The sequence below is a fragment of the Callospermophilus lateralis genome, chromosome 11 (genome assembly GCF_048772815.1).
Source record: "Callospermophilus lateralis isolate mCalLat2 chromosome 11, mCalLat2.hap1, whole genome shotgun sequence".
Taxonomy (NCBI): Eukaryota; Metazoa; Chordata; class Mammalia; order Rodentia; family Sciuridae; genus Callospermophilus; species Callospermophilus lateralis.
The window spans coordinates 47,572,847-47,596,311 of NC_135315.1; the positions used below are offsets into that span (position 1 = coordinate 47,572,847).

Genomic DNA, 23,465 nt, shown 5'->3' on the forward strand with positions numbered 1-23,465 from the left:
AGGATCGCGAGTTCAAAGCCAGCCTTAGCAAAAGCGATGTGCTAAGCAATCGGTGAGACCCTGTCTCTAAATAAAATGCAAAATGGGGCTGGGGATGTGGCTCAGTGGTCGAGTGCCCGAGTTCAGTCCCCTGTACGTTTCCCCCACCGTCCAAAAACAAGTTTCTCCTTCTCTGTCCACAAAAATCGTTCTTCCTTCAAGGAATTACTTATTTAAAGTCAATGAGAGGGGCTGGGGATATAGCCCTGTTGGTAGAGTGCTTGCTTTGCATGCACAAGGCCCTGGGTTCAATCTCCAGTACCCCATCCCCCCAAAAAAAACAATGAGAAATACAAAGGTTTGCATTGATCTTCTAGAGTTAAATGGTAGATCCTGATACCCTCAATTTACAAATGAAGAAATTGAGTTTTCTGAAATTAAAGTCATTCAAATGTCACAAAATCTTAATTTTGAAAAGGGCAATGTGATCATCCTTATTAACAGAAAAGAAAGACGAATTCTATGACTCTGACAATCATATTTTCCTAAGAAAGTGATCATCTGGATGGATGCTGTGTGCTTCAGCAACACAAGCAGGGAAAGAGAAAATTGAATGGAACTAAAATGGTCTTTAACAGCTTCCTTTCTCCCAATCATTACTGCCAGACTCTCAAATTCCTTACACAACTCTCCAGCCCTGTCATGATACTCTAACCAATGAAAACATCTAGAACTTCAGCAGAGAAAATATTACAAGTTCTTCTGTTCCTTCTTAAAAGCTTTGAGGAGCGGCTTGCAGTGGCGCACACCTGTAATCCCAGTGGCTCAGGAGGCTAAGACAGGAGCTTCTCAAGTTCAAAGCCAGCCTCAACAATGGGGAGGCACTAAGCAACTCAGTGAGACCCTGTCTCTAAAGAAAATACAACATAGGGCTGGGGATGTGGCTCAGTTGTTGAGTGCCCCTGAGTTCATGTCTGGTACAAAAAAAAAAGAAAGAAAGAAATAAACAAAAAACTAATTCACTCCAGGAAGAATGGCTCTGCATACAGGAAATATGACCTCCAGAGAATAAAGGATAAGTTTCAACCTAACGTGAAAGAACATCTTCTGGAGTTTATTTCCGTGAAACTCAGTATGTGAAAAAAAAATTCTCCTCAGTATGTGTTTAAAATCCTCCTTTCCCTTTCCTCTAGGTCAAGAGATCATTTTTCTTCAGTTCTTGACAGTGTAATATATCAGGGGTTACTAAAAATGTACGTTGAACCAACAACAGACGTTTTTCAGAATTGACAATTTTTTGCTTTTTAATTCTTAAATATTAATTTAGAAAGGTGATCTAAAACTACAAGGGAAAATAAATGTTGTAATGGACCGGAAATAAAATAAACAAAAAATACAGAAACAGAACAAAAAAAGTAAAAGATCCCAGTCCTTTTTTCCCACTTATTTTCCAAACTAACCTATTGTTATATATGTTACAAGAATCCAGGTAGGTAATATGAATGAGCAAAATAATTTCTTGATAGGGGACATGTCTTGTCCCTAGAAGCAGCCATTAATTGCTTCTAGGCAACAGCTGTCATGCAGGCTATTTTTCTTCCTATTTTTTCAAGAAAAGCGAAAAAATGAAGATTTTATGTGACATCTGTTTAAAATATTGACTAAAAAATTTTTTGACATTTATAATTAGAACAAATTAAAATATATATATATTATATATGCTCCCCCCCAAAAAATGTGTTTCTTGAAATGCAAAACATGGCACATTAAGCTGGGCATGGAGGCTGATGCTTGTAATCCCAGAAATTATGGGTGAAGTAGGAAGAACAAGTTTGAGGCCAGTCCCAGCAACTTAGTGAGACCTTGTCTTAAAATGAAAATATTAAAAAGGACTGGAAATGTAGCTCAGTGGTAAAGCGCCCCTGGGTTCAATCCCCAATACCAAACAACACAGTACTTCTATACGAAACTCTTCCATAAACTCTGGCTTAGTAATCCTGTTCTGCAGCCTCTAAACTCAGTTGAAAAAATTAAATCCTACACAAGCATCAAGTTATATTGCCCACATTTCCCCCATTAGTAGTGTGAAATCTTCTGCCCCTCCAAATAGTCTCTTGTGGTTCAGCAGCTTTCATTTACAGATGTTGACACACTAATAATATTATTCAAAGTATATTCTGGCTCTTCCTCCAAAAGGTCATGTATCAGACACATTTCATTCTTAACTTGTCTGAGATAGTTGTGTGGACTTATCAGGTCTGACCATGACCATACCAGTGGTGGTCATTGTGAAGGTTTGGATGTGTGTCCCCAAAACTCCTATTGATGTAGGAATGTTCAGAGGTGAAATAATTATACTATTATGAAGGCTGTAACCCAATTAATGAATTAATACATCTGATGGACTAATAATTGAATGGACTGACTAACTGGGTGGTAATGATAGGCTGGTGGGACATGGCTGGAGGAAGTAACTCACTGGGGTTTGTATTTGGTCCCTGATGCCTTGCCCTCTCCCTCCCGCTCTGCTGTCAAGTCTTTTGAGTAGTTTTCCTCCACCAGTCCCTTCTGCCATGAAGTTCTGCCTTACCTTAGGCCCAGAGCAATGGTGTTGGCCAACTATGGATTGAAACCTCTGAAATCCTGAGCCAAAATAAACTTTCCCTCATCTACATTTTCTTGTCAGTTATATTGGTCACAGCGAGGAAAAGCTAACAGTCACCTGATCACCAAACCATGGTCCTTGATCACATTCAGTTCTGCTCCAGTCCCAATTTCAGAGACAATCATAAGCCTCAGCAATTAGGCACAAGCTTGCATGCATACATATGAATCCCTTTGTAATTAAAAATACCAGATAATAGTTTGCTGATTAATAAACAAAGTATTTATTCAGCACCCATGTGCCAAGCACTGTGCTAGGCACTGTGGTGGATACAAAAATTAAGACATGGTCCCTGCCCTTAAGGAGCTTACATTCTCATGAGGGAGACAAGACTAATATACATGTACCAACTAGGAACAGTACAAGACAATATATAATTTGGTGTAAGAATATGTCATACAGATTTGAAGCTTTATAGAGATTCAAAGAAGACAATGAAATAGGCCTTAGAATCAAGATTTCTTGAGGTGTCAGGAACAAGTCCAGGCCTTGAAGGATTAGAGAGGCTTAACTTGAGGTCCCTGTTAGGTAGAAGTGGGAATAAGGTTCAGAAGACAAAAAGTATGCATTTAATATAGGGGCTAAGAATTCACTGGATTTTTGAGCAGGTAAGTAACTTGACCATATAAGGTTCGACAGCTTTAATGAAAACTCATAAAATATGTAAGTAATTTAGGGGCATCCTGCAGAGCACTAAAAATGATGACAGGATCTTAGCTAACACCAAAGATGAAACTCACCTGTCAAAGGAAAACAGAACCATGACTTAAAACACTGGCAGGAGAGATGACAATTCTAGGAAGCCAGTTACTCAACACAGCATAGCTCTCATATTTCCTAATTTTCAGAAGCCCAGAGAGACTGAGTGAGGCTTTCCTTAACAAGATCCAGGACAAGGGTGCTTTGCTTTAAGAGAATACAGAAGTATGAAAAATATTAGGACATACAATAGTGACACAGGAAAAAAAAAAAAAAAAAGAACCAAGTGGAAGAGAGAAACAAATAGAAATCCATAGTGAAAAAACACACCAAAATGTATATAAAATGTATCTCCTAGGGAGATGCAATTTGCTCGTCCATTTATTTTCAAATGAACATATATTGTATTTCTGTAACAAAAAAACATGTTTTAATCAGGTGTGTGCTTTTCAGTATAACTAGTAGAATTCAGGAATCTTTCAAATTATATGTATGTAAGGTTGATAGGTCACAAAAATTCCATATATCAAATCTCACTTTTCAATTGACTTGCATTATGAAAAGGAAATGTTCTGGAAGACTCAAGATCAAGAGGTAAGCTGGGGAAGAAGTAAGGACTTTTCATTAGGTTCAGGTAAGCCTGGGGATCCTGTCAAGCAACACAGGGCTGGGGATGGGTGGAAGTGGGACTGGCAAAACTGATAAGAGGTCAGTGATTTAAATCACCACTGCCAAGGACACAGTGTAGTAGCACAGCAGGGCGTCCTGCCACTAGGAATTTATACCCTACAAAAGCAGAGAAACAAAATCCTATAAATGACTGCCTTTAGGCTATACATTCAAAATGTGTTTCCTGTTTTACCCAGTCATGAATGTGTACAGATACTCCCTAATTAAATGAACAGTCAGTGAAAAGATTTTAGGATTAAAATTTTACCACAAAAATTCCATTAATTGGATAACCCAAAATTAAGTCAAGGAGAACAAATAAAACTAGAGAAACCCATTTCTAGCCCCAAAGCAAACAAACAAACAAAAAAACTACTAAAAGTCATTGGTAAAACTTTCTAGACAAAGACAAAGATGATTAAACTTAAGAATCCCGTAAGGATTATACAATCTAAGTATGGCATTTAAACTTTAAAAACACTTCTTAAACTGCTTAGAAGAAAAAGCAGTCCCATTGACCCAAATTCCATAAAACTGCAACAATCATATTCAAAGTTACTTACTAGCAACTGTAAAACATGCTTACGAAATTCCATACTTATGCATATTCCAATTTTAAAGACATTAAAATACTTTGCACTTTAACAATAATCTGAAAATTCCCACTTAAGATTTATGTTTGATCTAAGCCTATGTCAATCTGAGGAAATCTCACTCTGTAAAGCTATCCCTAACCAAGACACACTGAAGACAATCCAGTTGGGGGACAGGATCTTGTACCTACATGCTATTCATAGAAACTGAGATCATTTCTTTCTTAGGGGTGCACTCTTTTACTTTCCTGAGTTCTGATTAAGCAGTATGAACACAAACCTGCTGGGATTCGGGAAGAACTTACTATTTTGGACAAATATTTGTTGAACTACAGGCATGATTTAAAGGCCTGCTTCTGTGGACCCTAATTTCTGCCTAATTGGGAAGGTAACCATTTACTTGGCTCAGAAAAGGCTTTCAACTTTTCATGAAGTAAATGACAAATACTAACCAGCCAATGACCCAGGAGGAAAGTATGCCTAACTGCTACTCATTCATCTTCCCATAGTTTTAAAAAAAAATGTGGCCATTACCAGTCGCTCCCTGGATAGTTCTTAATGGAGAAAAGCAAGCAGAATAAATAAGATACCACATGAGCCTTTTACTTACAGCTGACTTTTCTACAGCTGAATTTCTGCTACAAGAACCACCCTCCCTTCTCTTTCTTGTGTTCTGATGACTTGAAGTTTTGCAATTCCCAGATGGAAAACAAGCTATCTGAATGACAGAAATAAATCTTTCTACTGAAGCTAGCACTCTGAATTAGTAAGATGTACATAGCTACAGCACTATAGTCATGTTTTCAATCTTGAAATCAAATCCATTTGAAAGCTGTGAAGACACAGGAAGAGCAGGCCTGTAAACTGCTCAGTCCAGACCTACTTGGGAGAACTAGCATACACTATCATAATTTAAAAAGATCACACACAAAAGCTTTAATACAGTGAAAGAGAGATGGAACTCAGTTTTATTTTGTCCTCTCTGAAACTTTCAGTTACACCATGGCCTCGTCTATCAAAGAAGAAGAAGAAAAAGCCCTGCCTTATGCCACAGAATTCAAGTACTTATGTACTTGTTAGAGGCAGCAGGATATCTTTCTCCAGTTTTTTGGCTCCAAGAGATTACACTTTCAGTACCAGTGTAGTGAGGAACCACTGGCAAACTGCTGGAAATGTCTTCTGGATTAGTCAGTGTACCATTTCATAAAGTGCTTCTGGAGTTAAAATCTGTCAAGCTGTCAAAAGTGTCCACACTTTTGCAACAAAGGATAAAAGAATCCCAATGGGTATTTCACCAAGTCCTTCCCAGCTGGGTTTCATTATTGGCACGGCTGCTTTAACCTCCAAGACGTTGGCCCTCACCCCAGGCAAAGCCTCCTGGCCGTTCTTCAGGTAGTGGATTGTAATTTGGATCCTCATCTGGTGTATCAAAAATAGTCCTCCTAAAATACATATGACAGATATAATTTAGTCCCAGAGTCATCTTAGGTTTGAAGTACTATAAGGTCAGTTCCCTCCCACAGGGGTTTCCACTATTGGACGAGCACTGGGTCTGTCTGCTAATTAAACAGTTATCATTTTAATTATTTAACATTTACATTAACTTTTACCTCCTTACTAATTTTATCACAAAAGTAGTACATGTTAATTGTAGAGAAACAGGAAATGTAGATGAGTAAAATATCCTAAGTTCCCAGATAATTTCCACTGATATTATTCTTCTAGAATAAATAATTGTGGTTTTACAAAAGGTACATCACACTTCTGTTTTTTTAACCTTTTTTTTTTTAATACCCAGGATTGAACCCAGGGCCTCTTAGCCACTGAGCCACATCCTCACTCCTATTTTGTATTTTGTTAGAGACAGGGTATCACTGAATTGCTGAGCACCTCGTCATTGCTGAGACTGGCTTTGAACTAAAGATTCTCCTGTCTCAGCTTCCCAAGTCACTGGGACTACAGGCATGCGCACACCCTGCCTAACCTAGCTTTCATTTAATTTGGTAAGAATATCTCACCATAACAAAAGCTAAGTGCTCATCAAAAGACAAATGAATATTCAAAATACAACATATACATATGACAGAACATTAACCTTACAAAGGAAGGAATTAGTTGGGGGTGTTGCACAGTGGTATAATATTCAATCTTGCATTCAATCCCTGGCAACAACCAAAAAACATTAAAAAAAGAAAAAATAATGGAAGAAACGATATTCTGACACATGTGCTCCAATATGGACAAACCTTGACAGCGTTATGCTAAGTTAATAAGTCACTCAAAAAATACTGCATGTTTCTACTTATATATTTATATGAGGTTCCTAGAGTAGTTAAATTCAGAGAAAGAGAAATAAAATGGTAATTGTCAGGGACTACGGGAAGGGGATAAATAGCGAGTATCTAAAGGGCACTGAGTTTTAGTTCTATAAGATGAAAAGAATTCTACAAATGATGGCGGCACTATCATGTGAATGTATTTAACACCACTGAACTGCACATTTAAAAATGGTTAAAATGGTAAATTTTAGGGGCTGGGGTTGTGGCTCAGTGGCAGAACACCTGCCTAGCATGTGTGAGGCACTGAGTTCAATCCTTAGCACTGCATATAAATAAATAAAAAATAAAGATATATCAATAACTAAAAAATATTTTTTTAAAAAATGGTATAAATTTTGTTAGGTAATACAAATTAAATTTAAAATCAACTAACAAGGTATCCCAATAAAAACTACTGCAGAACATAAGTACAGATAATAAATTTCCAAGGCTTTTTTTGGGGGGGCGGGGTGAGGGGTGGGTACTGGCGATTGAACCCAGAGGCACTTTACCAAAGCTACATCCCCAGTCCAGCCTTTTTTATTTAAACTTGAAGATCCTCCTGCCTCAGTCTCCCAAGGAGCCGGGATTATAGGTATGGGCCATCATGCCTCGCTTTCAAGACTTTTTAAATACTATTATATAATAATTCAAAATTTCATTAAAGTATGAACCATTAAAGCAGCATCCTCTACTATGAGTCATATATGTAATTCTACTTGCAGTCAATTGGTAAAATTAGAAATGTATTCAAAAACTTCTACTTTATATTAGAGTCAGAAACAAGTATTTACGTTTCTCCAGGAGCTTTGGTTCTTACAAACAACAAAAAAAACGAGCACACCAATAGGAAAATGGGAACTGATATTTAATAAAGAAAGGGATATTTATAGTCTCAAAGTACTTTCCTACAAAAGGGAAAAGAGTATCTTTACAATGGAAAAGCCTGACAGACACCTTAAGTAATCAAAATGATTATCATCACCTTGATAAATATAAGTCAAAATCCCATGCTAACAGGCTGCAATCAGAACAGTGTCATTTATCTGATATTCCCACCAAAGGGTGAAAAACTTGAATCAAAATATGTGAGGAACATCAGACAAACACAAACTGGGAGATATTCTATACAATGAACTCAAAATATTCAAACAAACCCATGTCATGAAAGCCAAGGAGAGAATAAGGAGCTGTTCCAAATGGAAGGACACTAAAACAACGTGTCAATAAATAAAACACCTGAATCTGAGCTAGATTCTTTGCTATTTATAGTAAAATTATATAATATTCTGAGAACTGCCCAAACTGGAATTGGGCCTGAGATTTCATGTTTATTTCCTAAGTTTGACTATGTAAAAATTGTTTACTTTAAAATAGCTAAGGGAAAAATGTCTTTTGTACTCTATTTGTTTCTTTCTGTAATTCTGAAATGAATTTTAAAAATTGTTTAAATTATAAAAAATGAGACACCATCTTATTAAATAGAAAATGGTAAATAACGGTATTTGATAGGGTTGTCGGGAAATAAATACATACATTGCTGATGGAAATGTAAATTTGAACATCCACCTGGAGAGTTCTGGCAACTAAAAATAAAAAACACCAGCAATTCCACCTCTATGGACTTATCCTTTGAAAATAACCCATGGATATGTTCAGATTTATCACCATTCCAATTAGAGAAGGGAAAAGCAAAAGCTATCATCAATGTCCATCAATATAAGATTAGGAAAATTATGCTAAATCCACATCATGGAATATCATGTAACTTATAATTTTGTGGGATATTTATGATGGACAAGTGATCATGACATATTAAATTTAAAAGGCTATGACATAGGATTTTTAAAAACTATACAGATGGGCTGGGGTTGTGGCTCAGTGGTGGAGCGCTTGCCTAGCCATGTGTTGGATACTGGGTTGAATCCTCAGCACCACATAAAAATAAATAAAATAAAATGTGTCTGTCTACTTTAAAAAAAAAAAAAAAAAAAGAAGAAGTATACAGATAAGCCAGACATGGTGTAAAATTCCAACCACTTAGGAAGCTGAGGCATGAGGATCACAAGCTCAAGATCAGTCTAGTCAACTTAGCAAGACCCTGACTCAAAATAAAATTAAAAATAAAAAAGGTTGGAAATGTAGGTATAGCACTTGTATAGGGCCCTAGGTTTAATCTCCAGTACCACACAAAGAGGAGAAAAAAAAATACAGACAGTAAAAGACTAAAGAATATTTATAAAAAAGTGAACAATGGTAGCCAATGCTATGTCTAAGTAGTGAGATCATGGATGATTTTATTTTCTTTTTGCTTAACTGTCTACAACAAACATTTTAATACAAAAACTTAAAATTTTCCCTCAATTGAACTCTTCTTAATGTAATATTTCCCAAAGACACAAAATTCTGGAATAGAAGAGGTCTTATTTGCTTAAAATCATAACCAGTCAATAGAACAACTACACCTGATTTCTGGTCCCAAGCTATTTCTACTCCACTGTCTCTCCCACCTGTTCTGCAGGACAGAAATCCTACCATTAGAAATTTTCATCTGTTAGTAGAGGATAGGAAAGGTAGCAGAATACAACAGTTACTAATATGGCATTATGTAAAAATGTGGATGTGTAACCGATGTGATTCTGCAATCTGTATTTGGGGTAAAAATGGGAGTTCATAACCCATTTGAATCTAATGTATGAAATATGTCAAGAGCTTTGTAATGTTTTGAACAACCAATTAAAAAAAAAAAAAAGAAAAAGAAATTTTCATCTGTGTTGCCCATTTTGCTACCTCACCTCTCTAAACTAGACAGCAGCCTCATAAAACCAGCAGACTCCTCCCTGGGATAGGAAGTTCTAGTGGTTCTCTGAAGCAATAATTACCATGGCATCCCAATGACATCCTGAGCCTGTTAACCTTGCTCTTGCCACAACCTTGGCACTGCCTGTTCCCACTCAATCCAACTGTTCCTAAACTGCGGCTAGATTCCTCAATCTGCAAATATTTACTGACCTGAACTATGGGTACCAGGAGCTCTGAGAGCCCCAAAATACCCAAACATGGGTCTTGTACTGGTTTGTCTGCAAGGAGCACAAACCATGGGATTAAATACTCACAAAATAGATGGTGTTTTCAGAATTCTTATCCCTCCAGGCTGATTGGGAAATACATCTTCCAAGAAAAAATATATGTGTCCAACTGCAATACCTAGAGTCAACCAGAAATAAAAGATGAGAAAGAGTATTAAAATTTCAACTGCAGGTGGACCTACCAACATAAGTTGCTTATTTTTAGGATAACAACTAAAACTTAATGAACTGATATAGTAGTCTTTGAGATGTACCTATCAAATAATTCTTTAATAGTTATTCATGAAAGCCAGACAAATCAATGTGAAAAACAGTGACAAAATAAACTTAAATTAATATAATAGAAAAAGTAGTGATAAGACACTTACCCAAGAGGTCCACAATGATTGAGTTCCCCAACAACAAGGAAAACCCCATGAGCACCCAGGGCAGAAAAGGGGCCTGGAAGTTGAGAAGACCAAAGAAGTTCATGCGGACATATGGGTTCCTTCGGCTCCATACATAGACGAGCATTATTGTAAAGGCCTGTCCCAAGAAAACTAAGCTCACAAACAAACCAAAAAGCTAACAGATGGCATTAAGGAAAATATCAACATTAAAAGCATAACAGGGAAGACTAAGAGAACTAAAGATTGAGTTGTAATGAAAGCTTGAATGAGAAAAGTTGAGAAGTTACATCTTTAGAAAAGAAGGAAAAAACCCTGAAGATAATTACCAGAGCAATCAGACAAAAACTGACTCCAGTGAAATCATCTGGAGTATAGCTATTTCGAACTAATATTCTACTTTTGTGAAGTTCTTGCTTCTGGAAAATGTTAATTCTTCAGTCAATAATTACAATAAAGCTCACTCACCATAAGCACTTTTACCGATGAATGTCAGCAGGAACAAAATCATCTCTTCAGACAGTACTACATCCAAGTCTGTTTTACAGGATAAATTTTTTTTTCTTCTAAATGCACCTTTTTTTTTTTTTTAGTATTTTTTTTTTTTTAGGTGTAGATGGACACAACACAATGCCTTTACTTTTATGAGGTGCTGCCTGTGTTAGGCAAGCACTCTACCACTGAGCCACAATCCCAGCCCCAAATGCATCATTTTTGATAGTGACTAAATGCATGTCTCACCAACTTAGTTTGAAAATGAAATACACTCATCAGTGATATAACTTGAGATGTTTCATAATAACCCACCTGGGTTAAAATTTCCTCTGCCTTGCTCATAGTAGAAAAAGCATCCTGTCCAACATCTATGCTTGGAAAGCTGTTACAGAAGGTGTGCTGTAAAATAAACGGTCATTCTCTAAAGAGCTAAAATCTGGAAGTTTACTTTAATGTTTGTTCAGAATATTTAATGAATCATGGGAGACAGATGAAACGAGACTGGCTGTTCTTTAACATTTTCCTGTATTCTATTGTTTTTGAAGGATACAGTCATTAAGAATCCACCAAAAAGGAACATAAATACAAAGTCTGCTGTCCGACCTCGGAAAGAGCCTTCTTCTAGCATTCGACAGTAACGATATCTTAAGTTCCAAGTTAAGAAAATGTCAATCATACTAATTGGAAGAAAGTAAAGTTTAATGCATCATTTAAATACACCTGGACTCCACATTATCTATATGCATTCAGGCTTCATTTTTATAAGCATGTTTGAGTAATAAGGTAAATACTTTTTTTTTTTTAGTATTTATTTTTTAGGTATAGATGGACACAACACAATGCCTTTACTTTTATGTGGTGCTGCCTGTGCTAGGCAAGCACTCTACCACTAAGCCACATTCCCAGCCTAAAACTAGCACCATATTTTACTAAGAATGTCCCTAGCTGGGGAACCAATCCAGATGTTACAGAAATATGCTTCCAGTCACCTTTAAACATTTTGAAATTTATAGTATTATCTTTCCCACACTCAGCCTAATCTTGATCCTCACCATTCTTACTTTTCCATGAAGAAATCCCCATTAAGAAAACTTATGTGATAAACTACTTTTCCAGGCCAGGGAGGTAAAGCATTTCTATATTTACCTCAGTCAATAAAGATGCATTAAAAGGAAAAGACTATCATCACTTACCAGAATAAAGTATTACATAGGAGACACAGGAATTCATCCTAGGACAAGAGTCCTGCCATTGCTACAAGTCCCTCTGTCCACTGCTGATGAACTGAATTACAACTCAGTGGCTCCAGATCATGGCTTTTAATAATCTGGAACATGACAAACTCAGCAGACATTATGGTACTATGCTTTTGGCCAGAAGAACCAGCAATCAAGACCCAAGATTTCAAGTTCTCCATTTCTTATGAACCCATGGCAAACTCTTGCTAATTAAATTATGACCATGTACAGGTTATGTATAACTTATACCTACTGATATCATTTTATAAGTATGCTTCTATTAAATGTTTCCCCCCCTTGATTAGGTTTGTAAGCAACTTAAGTAATGATCTCTCATAATTAGACCTCCCATGTAAAGAGTGAGCTACAACTCCTTCAAAATGTTGCTGACCATCTACTCTATGTACAACTGACTCAGAATTCACAGATAAGAGTATCAGAATTAAATCTTAATTTACTCTATCCTAAGTAAACCTAAAGTTTTGATGCTGACTTTACTTAATAAAGGATACAGAAAAATCATGTTAAATAAAAAATTGAATCCAACTGGTCCAAAAAATAAGAAATTGGTGATTAACCTCCATATCTGTAGAGGAAAAAAAAAAAAAAAAAAAGAGAAAGATTAGGTAAAATATATCAGCAGGAAACATTTTATGATTACAATGGTTGAAAAGCCATAAAGGGTGATATTTTATTACAGATCCCAAACTGGAAGACACAATCTGACAATGGATTTTTGTGCTGCTTCGACCATAAAGTCAGAAAAATACTGTATGTACCATAAAGTGAAAAAAATACTGTATGGACTGTAAAATTTATAAAGCTAAAAAAGCAGAAAATTTGAACTGTGATTGTCCTTAAAACAACTCAGAATGATCAGGTAAATTATGGAAAAAGTCTGAAGACAAGACTAGGTTGAGTCAGGCACAGTGGCATGTGCTTGTAATCCCAGCAACTTCAGAGACTGAGGCAGGAGGATCACAAGTTTGGGGAAATCCCAGGCAATTTACAGAGACCCTATCTCAAAATAAAATTTTAAAGAGGGGCAAGCCCATTGCAACCTATTTTTAAAATGGACATGTTTCTTTCTTTTTCTCTCTCTGCTCCTCCCTAATCTCAGGGGAAACAGGACTTTTCATTCCTATCCTAGCAGATTTATCTCTTCTGAGTACACACCCACCATAGGAATGAAGTAATCCAGACTTTGAGGATGATACCAAAAGATCTCAGAAATGACTATCTCCCAAATTAACAGGTAAATTTCAACTCCAGACAGAGAACACATGGAATGCAGCCTTTGAATCACTTCTTTAAAAGCCCCTGTTCCTGCTGATAGGCAGAATCACAGCCTTTGGGACAGAGTCCCCTGGTGTTTCTCCTTTACTAGCAAAGCAATAAACCTTCTTTTTCCTTTTTCTCAAAAATAAATAAAAAGGGGCAGGGGATATAGTTTAGTGGTGGGAGCATGTCTCCCTGTCACCAAACCCCAGTACCACTAAAAATAAATAAATAAAAATTTAAAAATAGGTTCATCCGAATAACAGAAGAGTGCGTTTACATATGTAATATAGTCATCTCAGGTAACTTTTTTTTTTTAATACCAGATATTGAACCTAGGGGTCTCGCTAAATTGCTGAGGCTGGCCTCAAACTTTCAATCCTCCTGCCTCAAGAGTCCATACTCACTGGGATTATAGGCATGTGCCACTACACTCAGTATAAATGAAACATCTGAGACAGAAAGAACACTATGTTTGGGGCAGAACTACTGGTTTTGGGTTTTTCCTCCTCACCAACGATAATCTGTGTGATCATCCAGGAGTAGAAAAATGCATCTCTCTCTCTGAATTCTGATTGCTGGAAAAGACTATCTTCCATTGCAATTTAATATATTGTTTAGTATACTGTTTTAGATACTGGTCTTTTACTGTTATGTCACTACAGTCTGATCCTGGAAGATTAATTATTTCAGTACTGGGAATTGAACTCAGGGGTACTCTACCACTGAGCTATATTCCCGACACTTTTTCATTCTTATTTTTGAGGCAGGCTCTGGACAATCAGGCTGGCCTCAAACATGTGATCCTCCGAGTCATTGGGATCATATGCATGAACCACTGCACAGGGCAAGATGAACTGATTTAAAAGTGCTGTCAGAATTGAATTTATGAAAGCCAGAAGAATGAATCAGACATAAGTTTCCTATGTTTATATATGAATACATGACCAGTGAAACTTCACATCATGTACAACCACAAGAATGGAATCCTAATTAGAATGTTACACTCCATGTATATATGTCAAAATACACTCTACTGGGCTAGGGCTGTGGCTTAGCGGAAGCATACTTGCCTGGCATGTGTGAGGCACTAGGTTCGATTCTCAGCACCACATACAAATAAATAAAGGTCTATCAACAACTTAAAAAATATATATATATGAAAAAATACACTCTCCTGGCATGTATATCTAAAAAAAATTAAAAAAAAAAAAAAAGAATTGAACTTATGAACTGAACCATGATGATAAGAAGGTGGTGTAAACAGGTGGTGAAGGACAAAATAAGGCCATCCTGCAAAACCCTCTGGGCACCTTGCTAATCAGTCTCCTTTTAAAACTACAATAAACTATAAGACAGTGATACCCAATACAGGAACTGAACACATGAAAACCATGCAAGGAACTTTAAAGACAAAATACAAAATGTTAATTCCTATCCCTGGTGATTCTGATTTAGTACAGAATTAAAAAGCTTCTACAGACAAAAAGCTTGTGACTCTCTTAAAAGTTCCCTAAGTGACTCTGAAGCCCAGCCAGCTTGCAGAATCATTGCTTTACACCTCAACAATATGATTTACAATCTCAGGTCCCCAGTAGACTCTTTTCTGAGATGCCACATGGCAGAATTTGCTACTTAACAGATCAAAACAGAAGCAACAGAAACATTAACTATGGTTTTGAAGGGCCACTTACTTGAAAGTGTTTAAAAATTAATTCAGGATTGAAGTACAGCTGAAAAGGTGTGATCAATTCCAGCTGCTGAAATAGAAAAAGAGCGTCTTAAAACAAATCAATCAAAAAAAAATTTCATCACTTACAACAAAGGATTAGTAAATAGGTCTAGCAAGTGCCAATTCTCAAATCACTTAGGATGAATTACTTTTAAGCCTTTCTTAGGCCAGAGGAAGAAGCTGATAAAGAATTGTCTACACCTGGCACAACTTTTTGTATCCTCAATAACACAACATTTAAAAAAAATGTGTTACAATGCTTAAGGATTACATGAAGGCATAGGAGGCAGGCAGGTGATGGTATTTTTAGATTCAGTCTTCGTAAGAGCAGCTATTACTAATTTGCCCATTACGTGAGCACCACCGAAACAGATGGGTGCAAAACACAACTTACTTGAAATAACCGAGATTGGAGACCCTGCCATCATTAGGACTGGGTGCTACCGCCAGCCCCTTTTATCTATAGACCCCTATGATGTTTCCCTCTCGATAGTTTTCTATATTCAATACCTAAGTCTCTTCACTTAGCGGACCTTCCTCCTACGTTACCACCTAAAAATTACTATAGCTTTCGGACACATTTTGGGTGGGCGGCTCCCGCAGCCCTTACCACCTATAGGTCCGGTTTCATCTCTCAGAGACTTATCTGATCCCTCATGGAGCAGCACTCCCTTCTCGGGCCATTGAATTAGCACTCTTGGAACCACCCCGAACCCAGGAGTGTGCCTTGTATGCCTCTACCCACCCCTGGGACCAAACCCTCTGGGCTTCCTCGAGGCCCAACCCCAGTTTCCTGAAGAACCAGTCATATCCAGCCCGGAAAAGGAGAAGGAGGCGCTGCAGCTGCTCACCACAGCGGCGGTGGTGAGGACGCAGGCGGTGGTGTAGGCGCGGCTAACCGGTGGGATTTGCAGATACTCCAGCCGGAGGCTCTGGTACGCCATCTTTCCCACCGCCGCCTGCCCACCCCCCAACTTCCCCTTCCGCCAGTATGCCCAAGCGGCAGGGTGGACTCAGAGCGTCCCAGGCTTTAGCTTACCCGCTACTGTCCAATCAGCGCCGCACAATCGGCCAGCCACCAATCACTAGAGCGTTAAGAATCGCTGACCCACCAATCACGAGTTGCGTCTCCGCGGCGCCCCGGCCCACCTTCTCCTCCTACCAACGTAGGAAAGAAGAGAGAAAAGATCGATTCCTTCCGCCAATCCCCGCCGGCCACAGCTAGCTTTCCCTTCTGGCCCCTTTCCGTCACCAATCGAGGTGCCCACTCTGACCCGACAGTCAGCCAATCGGGAGGGCGATAGCATCCCGCCTTTGCTTTAGTTCGCGGAGGCACGTATCCGTCGGAATTTTGAGGTGCCATCAGTGCCGCCCATATTTGGCAGATCGCGGTGCCTTAAAGGAGATAGCGGGACACTTTTGTGTGATCGACTTCATCACCTCCATGGTAGCTACGGTAAATGCTGCGGGGCCGCGTTTTCGCTGAGGAGAGGCGGGAACTAGGTTCCCCCACGTAGAGGGACCTGAGCGGCCTCTGGGTGAGCCGCGCCGGCGCGCCCTGCTGCGGGCCCCAACCTGAAGGTCCCGGCATGCAGCGGGATCGCAGGGCCGGATGGGAGCCGGGAGCTGCCCGGAAGCTTCTCTAGCTCTGCCGCTTCTGGGTCCTGTCCAGAGTGTTCGCGAGCTCTTAAAGCATCTAAGTCCGTCGAGATGGCCTGGGCGTCTCCCGCCCTGAATCTCTTCTTACCTTCAGGAACTCTAAGGCTAGCAGAGAAGATGAGACCGTAGGACTAGATCAGTCAGTTGCGAAGAGAGCAACTGATGGGAATTCAGAGGAGGGTGTGGTGGGTCATCAGAAAAGGGTGCTTGCAGTGGCTCTTAAAGGCTGTTTATCCAAGGCATGCCTACTGGAGGGCAAGGAAAATAGCTCGTTTTGGTCGGAGCAAAAGACTAGCCTAATCATTGCAGGAGAGGTTAAGAGGATCATACTTTATTGGGTGGGCTAACAAAGTTAAAAAACGCTAAAGAATTCCGGAGCAATGAAGCAGGAGGATCCCAGATTCAAGGCCAGTCTCAGCAACTTAGCGAGACCCTGTCTCAAAAGAAAAAGGACTGGGGATGTGGCTTAGTGGTTAAGCACCCCCTGGCTTCAATCCCCGGTACCAAAAAAAAAAAAAAAAAAGAATTTCGGAACAAGGAACGGAGCATCAAGTCCGGTGTGGTAAGGAAGGAAAGAACCAAATAAAAGGTTGGCTAGCACTTTCACAGGTCCTCCCCTAGGCAGTGGGGCCAGGATTTGGTAGCTGGTGCTGAGAGAAAACCATTGATTGCATTCTTGCCCTGGTCCTGTAACAGTGGCAACTGTCACTCAATGGAACAGAGAAGAAAAACAAAACAAATAACAGGTTGGAGAAAGTGGTTCAACAACATCATCAACAACAAAAAGACCAGGTGCAGTGGCACGAGCTTATAGTCCCAGCTGCTAGGGGGTTTGAGGCAGGAGGATCACATGAGTCTCAGGTTGAAGGTTAGCCTAGGCAACTTGTCTAGATCCCCTCACAAAACAAAAACTACAATAAAAAGGGGGTATGAATGGGTAGTTCACAGAAAAAGAAATCTTCACAGCCTGTTGATTAAAACAATGGTTGTTTGTTACTTACTGTGAGACCACCACCTCAGTAGAGCATTGACAGTGTCTCTTAGGGGAGAAGGATAAGATTGGAATTTTCTGAGACTTCCAAGTTTGGTTTCAAGTATATTTCCCAATGTATGGGGCTTGATTACAGTGTGCTGTGTATCATAATACAACAATCCAAGATAGATGGAAACTTGAGGTAAAGTTTAGAGAATGGTAGCATACAGATTGTTGATAGTTTCCACTAAGAGTGGACCATCTTTTAGGGAGTTTGTAAGGAACAACCAAGCCATTTGAACAGTGGAAATATTCTAGTCTTCTAAAATATTAAAGTCATGCTAATGTGGACATGAGGTTGGGGGGTGGGGAACGTAGACAGTTTCAGTTCTCAGTGTTCAGTTAGTGTCTGAGGGTAGATGATTTTGGTTTTCTAAAAACAACTTGTGTGAAATAATTTTACATCTGCCAAATTGGCAAAAGTTAGAATGTTGAATATTGTTGAGTGTTGGCAAAGATATGAGGAAGAAATTGTCATCTAGCACAAGTGTGAATGTAAATCAGCCCACATGTTCTGGAAAACATTTTGGCAATATTTGGTGAAGTTATCTATGAGTAAACTCTTTGGCCTAGCAATGACTTGCCTTTGAAAAACCTGGCAAGTCCCCAAGGAGACATCATAGGAAGATGTTCATTTAATTTCTGGTAGCAAGATGCTAAGAACAGGCCAGGCACGGTGGTGCACACCTGTAATCCCAGTGGCTGGGAGGCTGAGGTAGGAGAATCACAAGTTCAAAGCCAACCTCAGCAAAAGCGGGGTGCTAAGCATCTCAGACCCTATCTCTAAATAAAATACAAAATAGGGCTGGGGATGTGGCTCAGTGACTGACTGCCCTTGAGTTCAATCCCTGGTACTCCCCCCCACCCCCAAAGAAAATGCTAGGAACAAATGAGGTGTTTGTCACAAGAAGAATGAATCTTTAAATGTGATAGAGTTGATGGAATACTTTAGTCAGAACAAATGAAGTAAACTTAAATAATAATATGAAGTTATCAAAAAAATAAATGTATATGTATAAAATACATATATATATATATATATATATATATATATATAATATCTATCCACAGATAAATATGAATTTAAAAGACACACATTAAAAACACTATAATTAGGTTCCTACTAAGGATGGGAGGTGAAAAGTAAAAGGATAAGTAATAGAGGACAAAAATAGAAGTTTTAACTCAAATTAGACGCGTAGGTTACTTAAAAAAAAAAGTGTGGTTAGTAAGAGTCAGATGATGAAGGCCCTTATAAACCACATTGAGAGGGTTTGAGTTGATCCTGGAGGCATAGGGAAGTATTGAAAAAAAAAATTCAGAGAATCCTCTACAAAATAGAAAAGAAAGCAATTTTATTATTAAATAACATCAAGATTACAATGTTTTGTAGATAATCTCTAAACAAAGAAATTCTACCTTGTTTAAACAATCACACAGTTACAATCACTCTGTTTTAAACCATTATATACATAAAATTTCAAGATTAGTGGTATCTGTTTTCTATAAGAAGATTGGACACACCATTTCCTGCATGTTGTCATGAAGTCCAACCTAAATTAACCTGGTAATTGAAATGTCAGTTATTATTGCCTATGTACCTTTATCTAAAGGAGTAAGAAAAAAACTTCTCTTATTTCTATGACAAGCATATGGTTACAACTAGGACAAAGATGTCTAGATTGATCTCATTGTGACAGGGAGATATGTGATATTTTCCTAGATGTTTACATTTGAAAGGAATGAAACCCCCTCCCCCAGCACACACACCCTTGAAAAAACAAGTCAGTGTTGTAAAGCCCCTTTGTTCATCTTCTGATAGGGATTTTTTCCAGATGGCTGGGGTGGAAGGCAAGGGATTGAGGCCACTGGCAATAGGGTATTTAAAGTAATAGAAGATCACGAGGCTTGAAAGGACTGGGGAAAGAACTGAAGAGACTGAGAGCAAGAAAGAAGGTTATTAGATTAAATGAGAATATGTGAATGATAGTTGGAAGAATAATATAGGAGGTTGTGGTCAAAAAGTAGGAGTTGTTGGGGAGAGAAGTTAACAAATATCAAGAACCAGGTGGCTGAAAGAATGGAGCTGTAGATATTGAAATTCATGTCTCTGGGGCAATCTCATAGGTCATCTATGTAAATTTTAAAATTGTCCAAGATGATAACAGAGCCAGAAGATTGATCTGTGTGCCAAAGACTTCAGCACATGAGAGGTGGAGACAAATGAATAATGAGGAGAGGGGCAAGTCAGTTCTAGAATGGGGAAAGAGCCTTAGAGAAGCATGGTTTGTATCCTTTTATGGACAATCAAGGCTGGAAATAACAGCAGGTATCAAGGAACACAAACTTATTTTTTTCTTTGAGTCCTTGTTTGTGATGTGATCTATTACTTTCTTCATTTTTTTTATCCAAATGAATTTTTATTTTCTTTTTACATTTGCAGATTTTTCATAATTGAAAATAGCAAAGTAAACCAAGATGTCAATGGATCCAATGACCTATGAGGCCCAGTTCTTTGGCTTCACACCAGAGACTTGCATGCTTAGGATCTATATTGCATTTCAAGATTACCTATTTGAAGTGATGCAGGCTGTTGAACAGGTTATTATGAAGAAGCTGGAGGGAATCCCAGACTGTGATATTAGCCCAGTCCAGATTCGTAAATGCACAGAGAAGTTTCTTTGCTTCATGAAAGGACGTTTTGATAAACTTTTTGGCAAAATGGAGCAGCTGTTTTTGCAGTTGATTTTGCGTATTCCCCCAAATATCTTGCTTCCTGAAGACAAATGTCAGGAGACACATCCTTATAGTGAAGAAGAATTCCAGCTTCTCCAAAAAGAAATTGAAGAATTACAGGAAAAATATAAGACTGAATTATGTACTAAGCAGGCCCTTCTTGCAGAATTAGAAGAGCAAAAAATTGTTCAAGCCAAACTCAAACAGACTTTGACTTTGTTTGATGAGCTTGAAAATGTTGGCAGAGATCATGGGACTAGTGATTTTAGGAAGAGTTTGGTGTCCCTGGTCCAGAACTGTAGGAAACTCCAGAACATTAGAGACAATGTGGAAAATGAAAGCAAAAGACTGAAAATATCTTAATTTCTCAGTAGCAAAAACAAAGAACCTGTAAGAAACTAATTTTCCTTTGTTCACTCTTTCTTATGTTCCCCATCTTTTTTGGTCCACTCTTCTCAAGTAGCTGTACTGCCTTGAACTAGTCTTTGAAGCATCTGAGTTTTCTAATAAGTGGAAAGAGATTCTTGATTCAATAATGGCTCATTTGGGGGCATGATTGAAGAAGTAAAACTACAGCTGAAAATATATAATTGTACCTTGGTTACAAGTCTTTGTGATCCTGGTCCTTTTGACTTATTCTTTGGATAATACCAGGTGAGAAAAGGGTTAAATGGGTGGCTTCTTTATTAACCAGCCATTATACTATGAAATAGCCAGCATAGGGTGCTGCTCTTGCCCAGCAACTTTGCTTTACATGAAGATGTTGTAACTGGTTGAAGAAGCAAGCAGCAAAAAAAAAAAAAAAAGACATCTTTGATCTTTGGTAAACAAGAAAGTTGTTTTTATTTCTATAATAAATCTCTCCTTTTAAAAAATATTTTTAGTTATAAATGGACAATACCTTTATTTTATTTGTTATGTTTTATGTGGTGCTGAAGATTGAACCCAGTGCCTCACATGTGCTAGGCGAGCTCTCTGTCAATGAACCACAACCCCAGCCCAAATAGATCTTTTTATAAATGAGGTCCTGGTGATGTTAAGCAATTTAGTACCTTGGGGTCCTGCAGAAGATAACATTGGACAAAAAAGAAGCAGGTACCACTGGAATAGAAAAGGAAGCATGGGTTGGGGGGTCATGGCTCAGCGGTAGGGCACTCGCCTAGCACGTGCAAGGCCCTGGATTTGATCCTCAGCACACATAAAAATAAGTAAATAAAAATAAAGATATTTAAAAAAAAGAAAGAAAAGGAAGCATGGGGCATACACAATAATGAAGTTTATATTTATTGACTCAGGTTTTATACCTTTTTTATAGTAAAATTAGTTTTAGACTCTGCCTTATAACTAATATTTAATTAACTTATTCATACTGAGGGTAATAAGCATCAAATGTTTAGTACCCTCAGATTATCTAAGGGAAGGGGAGAAATATTAATGATTTTTTTTTTTTTTTTGCATGCAATGCTGAGAATCGAACCCAGTGCCTCACACATGCTTGGCAAGCACTCTACCACTGAGCCACAACCCTAGACCTAGTGACTGATCTTAATGGGTTATTTGCTTTTCATGTCTTCTTAAAGAACAGAATTTTGAGTTTTTCCTGTAAAGAAGGAGTTATTTGGAGTATTAATATTTGCAACTAAATATTCATAGACTTAGGAAACTTGTTCTTATTATCAAAAGGTCTTTTGGGCTGGGGATGTGGCTCAAGCGGTAGCGCGCTCGCCTGGCATGCGTGTGGCCCGGGTTTGATCCTCAGCACCACATACAAACAAAGCTGTTGTGTCTGCCGTAAACTAAGAAATAAATATTAAAAAAAAAAATTTAATTTAATTCTTGTTTCTAATCCTGTGCATTAAATATATATGTTCTAAAAGCTTTGGATTTTGATTTTGTGTTGTCTATAATATCATGATCTATGTTTTTTTCTCAGTATGGCTTTTTACTCAAATGAAGACTTCAATTTCACATTTGAAGCTTATTCAAAATCACCTAGTGTAATAGATTGAATGGTAATCCCTCAAAAGATATGACTATGTTCTGATTCCTGGAACCTTTGAATGTAGCCTTATTTACAAAAAGGGTCTTTGCAGATATAATTGATTTAAGGATTTGGAGATGATGACATCATCTTGAAATATGAGCCCCAAATCCAATGAAAAGTGATAAGTTAGGCAGAGGGAGACTTTGAAACAAAAGTAGAAGTCATAAATGCAGGTTGGAGTAATGCAGTCGTAAGTTGGGAATGCCAGCAGCCACCACAAGCTAGAAGAGACAACAGATTCTTCCTTAGAGCCTGCAGAAAGGATGTGGCTCTGCTGAGCTCATACCTAGTGTCCCAAATATATTCCAACTATCTCCCTCAATTTAAATAATATCCCATAATATTCAGAAACCACTGCTTAATTCACTGTCTGCATATATCTGCTCTTTACAGACAACTCAATACATAATAGAATACTTTCCCCAATCAATAGGTTCTATATCATTTGTGATCTTCTGCAAATCTGTTGTTTTTACCTGCAACATCCATGGCACCTGAGTGTTCTTCAGGGAAGGAATTTCTTTCCTACTACTTGCCATTTTCATGGGATTGCCCTTTGAGGTGCCTTGTCTTTTTTTTAACCAAAAGGTGTGTTATCTAGAATTTTTTTTTCCTGGTGTTGGATTTAAACCTAAACCTTGCACATGCTAGGCTATTGCCATACTACTGAGTTACACCCCTGAACCCCCTAGAATTTGACTCTTGAGCAAGAAAGCACAAGTACCAAAAAATGGGCACAATCATGATGGAATTTTGGAAAGACTATCCATTAATAGCAGAGAAAGGCTTGATATTTTGAATAAGGGGAAGCTTTTTTTTTTTTTTAGTTAGTTACAGGTGGACACAATGTCT

General features: G+C 38.1%; 2 protein-coding genes and 1 non-coding gene across 6 annotated transcripts; 2 read left to right on the top strand and 1 right to left on the bottom strand.

Annotated features, from left to right (window-relative positions):
• Window positions 1–5,540: 5,540 nt before the first annotated feature.
• On the bottom strand, window positions 5,541–16,691 carry Derl2 (derlin 2). Of its 3 annotated transcripts, none has more exons than XM_076869931.1 (7): window positions 16,181–16,691; window positions 15,104–15,169; window positions 12,644–12,717; window positions 11,444–11,537; window positions 10,381–10,576; window positions 10,040–10,130; window positions 5,541–6,047 (listed from the first exon to the last, which is right to left on the bottom strand). In XM_076869931.1, exons 3-7 carry the CDS (start codon window positions 12,652–12,654, stop codon window positions 5,942–5,944), a joined length of 498 nt encoding a protein of 165 aa, XP_076726046.1. In that variant the 5' UTR covers window positions 12,655–12,717; window positions 15,104–15,169; window positions 16,181–16,691; the 3' UTR covers window positions 5,541–5,941. The 3 variants fall into 3 exon arrangements, with proteins under 3 accessions (XP_076726046.1, XP_076726042.1, XP_076726041.1); XM_076869927.1 differs by lacking the exon at window positions 16,181–16,691 and adding an exon at window positions 15,993–16,116 and having other exon boundaries at window positions 15,104–15,166; XM_076869926.1 differs by lacking the exon at window positions 16,181–16,691 and adding an exon at window positions 15,993–16,116.
• Mis12 (MIS12 kinetochore complex component) lies at window positions 16,321–21,446 on the top strand. Of its 2 annotated transcripts, none has more exons than XM_076869932.1 (2): window positions 16,321–16,597; window positions 20,277–21,446. In XM_076869932.1, exon 2 carries the CDS (start codon window positions 20,312–20,314, stop codon window positions 20,930–20,932), a length of 621 nt encoding a protein of 206 aa, XP_076726047.1. In that variant the 5' UTR covers window positions 16,321–16,597; window positions 20,277–20,311; the 3' UTR covers window positions 20,933–21,446. The 2 variants fall into 2 exon arrangements, with proteins under 2 accessions (XP_076726047.1, XP_076726048.1); XM_076869933.1 differs by having other exon boundaries at window positions 16,321–16,588.
• On the top strand, window positions 17,395–17,523 carry LOC143411090 (small nucleolar RNA SNORA30/SNORA37 family). The gene has a single exon (XR_013092806.1). It is a non-coding gene; the product is annotated as a small nucleolar RNA SNORA30/SNORA37 family (small nucleolar RNA).
• Window positions 21,447–23,465: the final 2,019 nt, after the last annotated feature.

Bases quoted from the DNA above. Each gene is read 5' to 3' on its own strand.
- Derl2 (XM_076869926.1), bottom strand. From the start codon at position 16,085: ATGGCGTACCAGAGCCTCCGGCTGGAGTATCTGCAAATCCCACCGGTT. The intron at 12,718-15,103 runs GTAAGTGGCCCT...TTTCCTCTACAG, and splicing joins TAATTTTTAAACACTTTCAA to ATATGGAGGTTAATCACCAA. The intron at 11,538-12,643 runs GTATCCTTTATT...TTGGAACTTAAG, and splicing joins TTATTTAACATGATTTTTCT to ATATCGTTACTGTCGAATGC.
- Mis12 (XM_076869932.1), top strand. From the start codon at position 20,312: ATGTCAATGGATCCAATGACCTATGAGGCCCAGTTCTTTGGCTTCACA.